The sequence below is a fragment of the Carassius gibelio genome, chromosome B7, assembly GCF_023724105.1.
Source record: "Carassius gibelio isolate Cgi1373 ecotype wild population from Czech Republic chromosome B7, carGib1.2-hapl.c, whole genome shotgun sequence".
In the NCBI taxonomy this organism is placed as follows: Eukaryota; Metazoa; Chordata; class Actinopteri; order Cypriniformes; family Cyprinidae; genus Carassius; species Carassius gibelio.
Genome location: NC_068402.1, coordinates 10,638,254 through 10,650,690, shown reverse-complemented (window position 1 = coordinate 10,650,690; position 12,437 = coordinate 10,638,254). Strand labels below are relative to the sequence as shown.

The 12,437-nt window shown below is 38.6% G+C and overlaps 1 protein-coding gene and 3 non-coding genes across 5 annotated transcripts in view; all 4 read right to left on the bottom strand.

The window, feature by feature from the left end:
* Positions 1-12,437, bottom strand: part of acin1b (apoptotic chromatin condensation inducer 1b) — a 22,891-nt gene extending 10,454 nt beyond the window's left edge. The window contains exons 1-6 of one of the 2 annotated variants that reach the window (XM_052562356.1): positions 12,172-12,437; positions 11,114-11,179; positions 10,618-10,729; positions 10,065-10,141; positions 6,656-8,194; positions 6,336-6,385 (exon numbers count right to left, since the gene is read on the bottom strand). In XM_052562356.1, the coding sequence (XP_052418316.1) occupies positions 6,336-6,385; positions 6,656-8,194; positions 10,065-10,141; positions 10,618-10,729; positions 11,114-11,179; positions 12,172-12,309 (1,982 nt within the window). In that variant the 5' untranslated portion in view covers positions 12,310-12,437. Of the gene's footprint in view, positions 1-6,335; positions 6,386-6,655; positions 8,195-10,064; positions 10,142-10,617; positions 10,730-11,113; positions 11,180-11,380; positions 11,461-12,171 lie in introns of those variants that run through there. The other variant, XM_052562357.1, reaches the window with a different exon arrangement.
* LOC127962765 (small nucleolar RNA U6-53/MBII-28) lies at positions 6,483-6,583 on the bottom strand. The gene has a single exon (XR_008154637.1). It is a non-coding gene; the product is annotated as a small nucleolar RNA U6-53/MBII-28 (small nucleolar RNA).
* Positions 9,680-9,792, bottom strand: LOC127962763 (small nucleolar RNA U6-53/MBII-28). The gene has a single exon (XR_008154635.1). It is a non-coding gene; the product is annotated as a small nucleolar RNA U6-53/MBII-28 (small nucleolar RNA).
* On the bottom strand, positions 10,394-10,493 carry LOC127962764 (small nucleolar RNA U6-53/MBII-28). The gene has a single exon (XR_008154636.1). It is a non-coding gene; the product is annotated as a small nucleolar RNA U6-53/MBII-28 (small nucleolar RNA).

Below are 12,437 nucleotides of genomic sequence, written 5' to 3'. Positions count from 1 at the left end.
TCAAATAATAATCATATACAGAATGACATTTTTCAAAGTGTGATTTCTTTAGATAAAAACACATATCTGTGATTTTCCATCACTGATGTCATTGCTCACTAGGGAACATCCCCTTTCCCCTTGAGGACTTCCAATGCCTAGTATATGAATACATTTCTTAAGATTTGCTTCCTTTAAAGAAAATAGTTGAAACCTAATACACTTTTCTATATGGACCAAGCAACTATCATTTGAAAAACAAAACTTTTAGCACAAGATCATTCTTAGTGTTTCCTGACCACGCGGTTAATTTCAGCATTAAGTAACAGGTTTACTACGCTTAACTGCTTACATAAATTGTTACACTGTTAAATGGGCTTAGGTGAAATGCAAGCCGAGTTAACATTGTTTTATTCATAAGATGAGATGTTGAAATCCTTTTCATCGTGAACATGGGTATCTCCATGACTAATTTAACACTACACACATCTATCATGATTAAAAATTGCTGACATCCTTAATGAATACAAGAGCCTAAACAAGACCCCCTTCCTCCGATTTCATGACCAAAACTCCTGCGTTTCAATCCTTTTCAATCCAATCTACTGATATACCCATAAACATTCTTTTTTGGGGGAAAATATGCACCGTTTGATTCCATTAAAACGTTATGACGCCAAACATTATATCTTGGTGGGCAGCAAGCAGCTCACTGGGGTTTAAGACACAGCTAAAAGCCCTCGAGATTTCGAGAAGGAATCAAAAATAAAATAAAAATGTTTATTTTCACGTTTAACTGAAGACAATACAGGGTCAACAATACAAACACAATCGCTCGATCGATTGAGCTCATAGTTTAAATGTCCATCACCTAAACGATGCGCCTAAGCAGCGCTGGAGGGCATTTCTAGAAACCACCTCTCCCTCTCAACCCTTACCCGTTTTTGTTGCCGTCCGACAGCATAATGTCAGGCTGTAACCGGGACCGCGACGACCGATTCTTTACCGGTTCTGCCGGTCGCGGATGCGTAGGAAGAAATGTGCGAAGTGGACGCGCTGCAAGGCTGTGCTTTTTTTTTTCTTGTGCAATGCGTCGATATAGTCACGGCGGCGCTCACAGAGCAGCCATATTGAGCAGCGCTGGGGAAGTAGTACGAGCAGGACCCCTCCTCCGAGCCACGCCGGTTGATAGGCTGTCGTATAGAACGCCTGATTAAAAAATACAACCGCCCTCTTATTTCATATTCCAAAGTCAAATGAACTGTTACGTGGACTGGGTTTTAAAAGTTTTCATTTAGATTACCTTATTTTCTGACTGCTGAACGTTTCTTACAATTAAAATAAAGTTTGTGAACCCTTAAAGGCTCAGTTTTTAATCAAAATTATGTCATTATTTATTTTCGTATGCTACATAATTGTAATTTTTTTCCGCCCTCAAGTTGTTCCAATTGCTTATTGTGGGGACAAAAAAATAAATAAATATCTTAATTTTATTTTATTTTTCACAGAAGTAAATAAAGTCATTATTAATTTTTGGGTTAATGTATCCCTTTAAGAATTGTCTTATTTTCTGCATTTACAATAATTGTGATCAGCTCTTTATCAAGTACATAATAGCAATCCAAGTTAAACAAATATTACACAAATGTTTTCATATTCAACTTTTTTATTGACCACAACTGTTGACTGTTTGGCTGGAAAATAAAGTATTTTGTTAACACTTCAGAATAATGTTCTATTAGTTAAAGTATTAATTAACATGAAAAAAACAATTAACCATACATTTATTAATGTATTTATTAACCTTCCTTAATGTTAATGAAAATGCAGTTATTCAATGTTAGTTCATGCTAATTTACAGTGAATTAACTAATGTTAACTTAACAAGCAAAATTTTGATTTGAATAATGCATTAGTAAATGTTGAAATTAACATTAGGATTAATAAATGCTGTAGAATGATTGTTCTTTCCTTAGTTCATGTTAACTAAATTAGTTAACTAACATTAATTAATGGAACCTTATTCTAAAGTGCTACCAGTATTTCTAATAGGTTTGACGTCCAGCATGCTGGGTAAAAATGGAAACCATATAAGTAATCCATGGATGGAAGCACATCACATAGTTAAGTATTATTAAATGGAGTAATTGACCAAATGTCCTGATCCACACTTCCACAAATAGCCAACTGATGATGACTGATCCACACTTACTGAAAACATTGAGTTGATTTCTGCTGCTAAAAGTGGGTTACTCCAGATACGCAAAGCAAAGGTTCAAATACTTTTTCACTCTCAGATCACTTTATAATGCATTATATATTTCCACTTTTTTGTTTTATTAGGACCTCTTTATTTGGCCAAATGACTTTGAGAACTGATCTCAATGTATATCAAATTTACGCAGAACTACAGAAAATTATTTAGCCTTTTGGGTGGTCCTGCATCTAGACAAATTACAGTGTTTCCATGGATGGCAAAGGGGAGACAATAGTTATGAAAATCAATGAGGTGTGAAAGATAGTTTCACTGAAATGTGTGACTTGAATGGCAAGCATCCAACACCTTTTGACCAATGAATTTTTTGCCTTTTCCAGTCATTTGAGCTAAAATGGCAATTAATAAAAAAACATTTAAGTTGAACCATGGTCCTAGTGCCGAACCGCGGTTCAACTTAAATCTGACACATCTGTAATATGGTTTGCTATAAATAACACATAAAACAAACAGGGTTCTGCTAATGCATGTTTCGGTTAATGGATGTGCATTCTGGCTTCCCTATACATTACAACAACAGCAAAAAAAAGAAAAAGAAAAAAAAAAGTTGACAATTTACTCAGTCTTGTTCAATGCAAATGCTGGAACTCATGTAAGCTTTGCCAGTTTAAACATTTAAAAGCCAGAAGACGTGGGTTCGCGCAAATATAAACAAATATAAAATTCTTTCTGAAGTATTGTTTAAATGGACAAATTCGCACAATTTTTTTTTTCAAAATGCCCATCCTGGTAAGTATCCTACAACAGACATAGCCGGTTGAACATACTTACATTGTTCAATTTCTGTACTTAAAAACTAAATGTTAGACTTGCCTAAAAAAAGAAAAAGAAAATCAGTTTTTTTTTGTATCTTTACTCTTCTGTATTTATTTTTGCTGTTGCTTGTAGTTAGATTAGTCTTAAATGTTTGCCTAAAAATAGCACACACCGAACCAAAACTGTGACTCTACAACTAGGGCTGCACGTTTTCAAGTTTTTCATTAACCGTTAACCGAGGCCCTTAGCGGTTAATACTCGGTTAACCATAGTGTGCCATAGTAACCATAACCATAGTAATTTCCGGACATTGGCCGAAAAAAAAAAGAAATGTCCGACAAAATTTAATCTCTCCGGTCAAATTGTCCTATTAAAACTGCCTAATAATACCGCCCATTAACACAATCTGAATTTGAGAATAAGCCTAAAATGTATAATGCAAAAGGTAACAAGCAGACTCCGCGGCCGCCTCGCTAAGGCTATGACTATGTTTGACACGTACAATATTTGAAAATCGATAATTATTTATTTATTTATTTTAATTACATTTATATCTGAATTTATGTCAACCTATAGACTTTCAAATATCAAAATGTCATGAATTAATATGTATTTGTGTACAAAATGACATATAAACATATTTTCCTATTATACTTTGCCTGGAAACGCTTCCAACAAGGCGTCGGTTCTATTTCTAGCATGCACGCGTCGAGCCGCGCCTGAGCCGCGCGTCTCACGCAGGCAGTCGGCAAGCTCTAACCTGTTAACATGGGAGCCGAATTAAAAACAGACACGCCACGCAGCTGAGATGCTTTCGCCACGCATCCAGTGTGTCCTGACTGGCCTAATGATGCCCGGGTGTTGGCTGTTGAGATTACAACAACGAGATTGTACTTGAAGTATATCTAAGCACTGTATTGCAATACTTGCATTTTGCCCCGTCACTCTCAATTTTAAAGTGCTCCAACGCTGTACTTTTTTTTGCCCGCTTCATATTAGAAAAATGACTACTTCTTGTGGACATTAAAAATGTCTGGGAGCGCTCTGGCGGTCTCTGGTGGTGCAAAAATGTATTACAACTAAATTCAATGCACGCCATTGACGTCACTTAACCGAGCAAAATGTTTCACTCGGTTACGCAATTTTTTACGGTTAATCGGTTAACCGGTTAACCATGGACACCCCTATCTACAACAGTGATACATACTGAACCACTAGTAAGTTGAACCTTTCCAACCCTATTTTGTAGCATACAGTCACAAACAGAATGAGAGCATCCACTAAAAAAAAAAAAGTCAAAGATATGCAGACTGTTGTTTATTTGAATTCTGTCTCTCTTGAGACAGCTTGTGCTGTGACACACCGGTCATCTGATCGCAACTTGGCGATAGACTTTTTGCACAAATAATTATTTTGTGTGTGTTTTGTGGGGAATGTGGCTGTATCTGTATGATTAGCATCTTTATGAGAGGACATTAGCATGTGAAAACTGACTGAATGACCTATCAGTGTGAATGCTGTCTATGAACTATCATAAGAGTGTGACTATTACTGACTATATGGCAGGCCATCTGTATTATTACCATCTGTATGACCGGCCATCTGCATGTGATTACTGATGACATACCCAGCAATCAGTGTGAATGCTGTATGTCTGGCAAACAGAGTATGTACTAGACATACAAAGCTTCTTTTTTTTTTTTCATTTTTACTCAAATTATTCTTATTGCATTTTTCTAGTGCTCAAATAAATCACTTGTACGAAGTCTAATTTATTTTTAATCCAAAAAGTATGTAGTGATATGTATAATGACTCAAGTAGTTTGTAGAACCCTTACATTTGTAAGTGTTACATTTTGTGGCTATTTTTCCTCAAACAGGGGGTGGGGGAGACTAGACATAGTCTCACAAAAATGGCTGCAGGAATTTAATTTTTTTATGGTATCTTCAAATTTGAAATATAAACTCATGAGAAATATAAAAAAAATTAATTAATAGGCCTATAATAAAAGTGACAAATTGTTTTCATAAAAAAAAAAATATGCGTAACATAGCCATTCGATCGTACTGGTGCCTTTATCAAAATAAAATAGTCAACCCAACATACAAAAGGTTACTGATCTAAAGGATCTAATCTAAAAAGGCCTACCGGAACACAAAAATCTGACATTTTCTGGAACAGGATCCAGCAGGATCAAACTAAGTACTGGTCATAATACTCACACAAAAATGTCTGATGTGAGCAACATTGTTTTTTGCTTCATCAGCTCCGGTGGAAGTTCTCTGACTGCGCAGTACAACCACACGCGCCAAAGTTACGTTTGGGATAATTTTATTTTAAATGCCATTATGTCAGCTGAAAACACTGCAATTTTGTTTTAAAATACAACAGCAAGCACAACAAAATTTCAAGAGGCACGTTCAGCAGTCTCCAATTCCAGAAAACAGTCAAAATCATCTCAAACATACAGCGCGCTCTCTTCATTTTACCAAATGATCATAAAAACATCTATTAATTTTATAATCCTGCTACTAGCATTTTATTTAAACTAAACCCCCTTTAATTCGGGTGAGAAAAGGTTTGTTTTTTTTGAGTGGGTTTTGTGCATCCTGTCATACCGGTGACTGCGTGTCGCTGCAATGGATGCAATTTTGCAGCATTAAGGTTAACGATTAATCGATGAATTGATCGATAATTTCAATGACGATCGATCATGGAAAAGATAGAAAATTGACATCATTATTTTTGAACATTATCGACTCCTAAAATGTCTTCTTTCCTAATTTACCTACCGCATTTTCCGGACTATAAGACACACTTTGTTTTCATAATTTGGCTGGTACTGCGACTTATAGTCAGGTGCGACTTATTTATAAAAATTAATTAAACATGAACCGAGAGAAATGAACCAAGAGAAAACATTACCGTCTCCAGCCGCGAGAGGGCGCTTTATGCTGCTCAGTGCTCCTGTAGCCTACACTGAGCAGCACAGAGCCCCCTCTCACGGCTGGAGACAGTAATGTTATCTCTTGGTTCTAAATAAATGCGACTTATATATGTTTTTTTCCTCATCCTGACGTATTTTTGGACTGATGCAACTTATACTCAGGTGCAACTTGTAGTCCGAAAAATATGGTAAATTGAATGTGTAGCACACTGTTGTCAGGAACTGTTACCATTCTTTTTTTTTTTTTTTTTTTTTCAGGTGTGAATGGGGGTGCAGATTAGCAGACTAATAAGCAAATTGAATTATACACTGAAATAATTGTTTTTTTTGTACCTGTACAATACAATGTAACTGTGTTTATGAAAGACTTTACTGACCTTGAAGATTGAGCCTTTTTTTCATCATCTTTTCTGTTTTCTTCCTCACCCTGGTTGAAATGAAGAAAGACAATTTTATCAAAATTCCAATTAACAGTAAATTCATTGCATTATGTACTTTTTATTGTTTCTAGAACTCTCTGTGTTTGTCCTCAGATCACACTAGCAGTGTGAGAAGTTGAGCTGAACTCATGTACACCCAGTCTGATTGGTGCATCAGTATTAGCATGGCAGAATCATCATCAGAACACAGTAAAGGCAGAAGTAACCAGCAAAATTAAAATGCATAGGTCTGATATGTGGATAAGCCAATTACGCACCTTCTTTTGGGTGGTTGGGCTGGATTTATCCTGTGAAGGAGAGCTTGAAGAGTGAGAAGATGAGGATTCTGAATCGGTGTCAGATGATGATGACTGACGTCGTTTATGACCTTTCTCTCTCCGTGAATGGTCTCTTGTTGTATACATTTTTCCTTCTTCAGATGTAGAGTGTGCAGATTTTAAAAACTTTTCACTCTCTTCTGCTGGTTTAGGTGACTGCTTCGGTGGCCCTTGGTCTAAAACTTTCACTTCTTTCTCTTCCTCGTGTTTTGATTCAGGTGTTGTTGTAGAGGCTTCTGGCTCCATAGCAACAACTTCAGAGCACTTCGGCGCTGATGTGAGCACTGACACCTGCTCAGGCTTGGAGGATGATGTAAGTGAATCAGGTGGTGGGACCTCTGAGAAAATGTGCGGCCTTCTAGTTGGGAAAGTGGTGGGTGATGTCAAATGTAATGGTGCAGAAGTCTCATCCACGTTCTCATATTCTTTTTCCTCACTTCTTTTTTGCTCATCTCTCTCCTCCTTCAACTCAGATTCTTGAATATCTTGTTGAGCAGTGGATACTGACACTGACACCTCTGACCCGAGAACCTTCTGAGCTGAGTCTTGCACTTCTGCTTCACCATCCTCCTGCTCTTCAACTTCCATCCCTCCTTCGCCTTCCATCCCTGCCTTCTGTGCACCACCAAACACGCCCTCCGATTCCATTTTGCGGACCAGCAGGCTAAGTGGACCAGGTCTGCGTGTGGATGGGGGTTCTGGGCTACTGGATCTAGAACTGGAGCTGGACTCCTGTCTTTTGAGGGATGGAGGAGAGACCATGCCTGCCCCTGGAGCAGCACCTTCTGCTAGGCCTGCTGCCTCATCTTGGTCATGTGGGCTCTGTTTGGGAGTGTCAGGTAGCGGGAAAGACAGCTCTGGAGGTGGAGATGGGGGAGGAGTAGGTTGACGGAGCTGCAGAGGTGGCTGGAGGACTGGTTGAGGCTGGGGAGGGATGTGCTGCGGTGGTTGAAGCTTTCTGCGGGATCGTTGGGGGACTGCAGCTGGTGGAGTGTGTACAGGAGGAGCCCGGACGTTCTTTTTCCCATGTGAGGTAGGACCCCATTCATCGTCTTCATCACTGTCGTCGTCGTCATCATCCTCATCATTGTCATCGCTATCCACTTCAGCACAAGCTGCAGCCCTCGCGGAACGGCTAAGCTGCAACACTGAATGGGCAGGACCTGCTTCGACCGGGGCCGTTCCCTCTCTTTCCTGGGCACGGGGCATCATGAGAGGCAAGCCTTGACGCTCAGGTTGTCCAACGACACGCACAGACAAGGAGGCAACTGCACGTGGAGGAGAGGGTGTTGCAACCTCCTCATGGCCCGGAGGGAAAGAAGGATGCCAGATCCTCCCAGCTTTAGTGTCGGGTGACTCTTGAGACACTGGAACAGGGCCTGTATCCAACCTTTGTGATCCCAATAACCCAGGGTCCTGTGGCAACCCTCCTCCTCCACCTGCCTGGGTTGCAGGCAGATGAGAGTGTAAGATGTGATGCTGGAAAACAATGAAAGATCAAACACATCCATGAAAACTGTGGAGATGTTCCCAGATACACACTTTTTAATTAATTATTTAGTAGTGATAATGTAATGCAATCTAATAAGTAGGGCTGGTAAGCGATTAAAATCTAATTTTTATCTAATTCACGATGTGGTGATTAATCTAATTAATTGGACATCAAATTTGGAGAACTTACTCTGAAAAAAATCATTTAAAGTCATTGTTGTGTAAAGCATCAAAAAGGTAGGTTCAGCAAGAAATATTTTGTTTTATAAAGTATATTACATTTATTTATGATGAAAGAATTTGAATTTTTGGTTGGGTGAACTATAACTTCAATAATTTATTTTCTCAATTTTATTATTTTTTACTATGAAAATGTTAAATTTAATTGAATTAAAAAATAATAAACTAAAACTACCAGCGGCATTACAAGATGGAAATATAGACTAGAAAATATATTTACACTTGCTCTATACCCTACTTTCATGACACTGACTCACTGTGGAGTTGACCGTTTTTATCTTAACAGCTCTTAACTCCGAAAGTGCACCTGGATGGTTAGATGCATGATGGGCTAGTATACATTTATTTATGCATTTAGCAGGCACTTTTTTTCCAAAGCGACTTACAGTGCATTTAGGCTAACATTTTTTACCTAACATGCTCCATGGGAATCGAAGCCACAACCTTTTGTGCTGCTAACGCAATGCTTTACCAATGAGCCACAAGAACACAGCAGCGCAAAATATAAGGTAATACTGTTTTTTTTTCTAATCATCTTGTCTCAGTTACAAATTTGACTGATAAATGATAAAGAGTGATAGCCCCTTTTGTATTGCATTGCATATGAGGGATGACAGATTGATAAAAAAGACATGCTATTTGTGACTAGATATTTGATACTTTGCGGTAAAAGTGTCTCTCTGATCTACTTTGCCCTATCAGAGCGGCTCCCTTTAATTTTTTTGTAAATTGTGAAGACCTCTGACAGTCTTACAAACTGTATCCAGTATCATAAGAATGATGGGTTACATTTTGTTTTATGTAACCTTTTCACAGTTTACACAGGGCCTGCTGTCTTGTCTTTTTGCCTTGTTGTTTCTGATTGCACTTTAACCTCAAGGGGGAAATCCATATCAAATCTCAGAAGGTAAAATCAAAACAAAAAGTTACAACTTGTTCTTTGTCATCTGAGTAATGATTTTAAGTAGGGGGAAAGAAAATTTGGGGATTTTTTTTTTTTGCCATATCATCCAGTCCTAAATTTTAGGGACCTTTTCTAGGCTCCATCACGCAGTAAGTTGTTACCCTGCCTTATATTAGTCATCAATCGACTGTATGAAATGGCAGATGATCCACTTAGGTCTGGGGCGAGGCAAGTGTGTTAATTGCGTTATTTTTATCCTTAATTAATCAAATTAATGTGTTACTTACCAGCCCTACTAATAAGCAATAATAAGAGCAAACTTCTTAGTATTTCCTCAGAGCACACTGCAAGTGTGAGGAGTTTAGTTGAACTCACTTACACCCAGAGTGACACATTCAAACTCTGGTGCATCAGTATTAGCATGGCAAGCTCATCATAGGAAACTCTCTACTGAGTCTACATGATTGCATATATGTGGTGTAAATTCTAACTGCTTGAATAGAAAACCAATGCTGTCAAAGCAGGCAATGATTTTTCTGGACAGTTCCCTAATCAATACATCTCTAGTATATTACAAGCCACAAATCAAATCACCTTGTGTATTTTCTGATCAAATAATTCTGATAAATAAATCGAAGGCACAACTACATCAAATAAAACTTTACTTTGTGCAAACATTTAAGTCAGTTTTATACAAAGACTAAGTGTGCTTACTCTCTCTGGTAGAAAGGAAGAGCTATCTTTGGTTGGTGTGGGTTCATCCTCCTCAGGACCAGCAGGACTCTGGGTCTCTGAAAGCAGCATATTGCAAAGGTCATGTATAATTTATATAGTAAATATATATAGTTAACATATATAGTTATGTACTAAGGTTTTTTTGAATTTGAAAAAAAAATGTAAACACCCTCAAGTGGCTGAAGTTGAAAGCATAAAGAGGAGTAAGTCAATGCCCCTATGAAATCTTTAATGCAGAGGTTAAAAATGTAATCTAATGAGCAAACAAAGAATACCACTGTTGGATAGCCATTAACAACCACCTAGAATTTCCTCAGAGCACACTGCAAGTGTGAGAAGATAAGTTAACTCACTTGCACCCAGACAGACTGGTGCATCGGTATTAGCATGGCTGGCTCATCACTGGAAACACTAAATTAGTGTATGAGACTTCAAACATTATGCATCACTGTATGTTATTACACCAGGCACAGATGGTGTAGTCGAGTCAGTGTTATAACCTGCGTGTATATGTTCATGTGAGTCTGCTTACCATCTGCCTCAGTGGCCTCCCGGGCTTCTCTCTCCAGTCTCTGTCGGAGGAGCTCCTGCTGTTTGGCCAGGTACTGCTTTATAAAGCTGTTCTGACTCATCTCCTCTCCAATCTGATACATACACAGAGAGCACACTCCAGTCAAGGTCATCCCATTTACAATTCTTGGAGCCAACAAGCATGACAAACTTGCGGTAGTCGTGTTTTTATTATTTAGAAAAGTTGTATGGATTGTCAAGTAAACCGAAGTTGAATACAGGTAAATGTGTTCCTTTATTTAAAAACATACTAAAATGCCTATTATTTAATAAAAAGTAACGACTATCAGTCAAAGTGCATGTTGTATGCAACAAGTTTAAAACCATGTTGAAAATGTAAAAGAATTAGAAAAGAATACATCAATACAGTAAGCTTTATAGAATGCCATTTTAAACACAGAAAACTATAATTTTATAATCTATAAATGACGGAAATTAAATTAAAATGTCTTCCTTACCTGCGAATTGGGCTGAAGACCAGTTTGATGGGTAGATGTTCGTTGGAGATTCTCCAACATAAGAGCCTTTAAAAACATAGCAGATGATGCACATTTAAATACAGATGTAGTCATGCACATTAAACCCAGTAAACGAATGAACAGTATTTTTTTATAAACACTGTCTGTTCCTAAATCCGATCAAGCATGTTTCTTGCGATACAAACCTATGCAATACATTCTTAATATAAAGAAAAGGTCCGAGAACTTCGAAAATATCTCACTTACCCGAGCAGCACACCATGACCGCTTTCGGTTTGGATACACGAGAGAGACTGAAGAAGCGTCGCTGAATTAAGTGTTTATATTAGCGGTGACAGTGGCATTAGCCTTTCACATTATTCGCTACATTAGCACATACTTAGCAGATGACTCCGTTAATCTGACAGTTTACCGGTCGTCATGCTAACCGTCGATGGAAAATAGGCACTGAAAGAAAAAGTCTCTCACGTGAATACGATTTTGATCAACTGAAAGTGTGAAATACTCCGACCCCCTAAAACGCGGCATTTATAACCAAATTAGTTTTAGTGATTTACATATAATAGCCCACAAGAAATGCCCAAACTTGATTAACGAGCGTTTGTATAATTGTAATTCCAATAAATGTAATTCCAGTTTACATATGTAGAAACTATAAACTACTGGTTATTTCTACCATGTTTATAAATGTGCAAGTGTCAAACGCGAATCCAATAACACCACACTGACAAGCGCGCGACCCACTGCAAACATACGACGCGCGGGCACGACGTCAACTCCGAGACCTCGGCTTGTCATGACCCACAGACTGTTTATAAAGCACCCTTTCTGCTGTATTATCTCAATTACGTGATATAACTGCACAAATAATGGAAAGCAATTGCCGTGCGGCGCGGTAAACGATTCAAACTATCCACATGCACGCGACGAGCATTCCCGCTCTCGAAGCAGCGATACTTGGCCTGTCTGTCGCTCTCGTCTCCTGCTCAACTTGACAGCAAGCGTAAGGTTTAAGCCTGCAATTTGACCAGACTCACCCCTTTCAGCCGTTTAATGAGTGCATTTTTCTGTCCACTTTTGGCGAGCCCTCTTTGCTCCAGGGCGGTTTTTAAATCCGCCACACGAAGCGAATGAAGCGGTTTGCCGTCTAACGTAACATCCTCGAGTTCCGCCATTTTGCTTCACGAACTTCTGGGGCCGTTCACGAGCGCACTATGCGCGCGTGACCGAGCACTGATCTCCGGAAGAGAGGGCCAGATAGACATGAAAACAGAAACAAGTGGCTGCGCTTGCAAAAACGGGC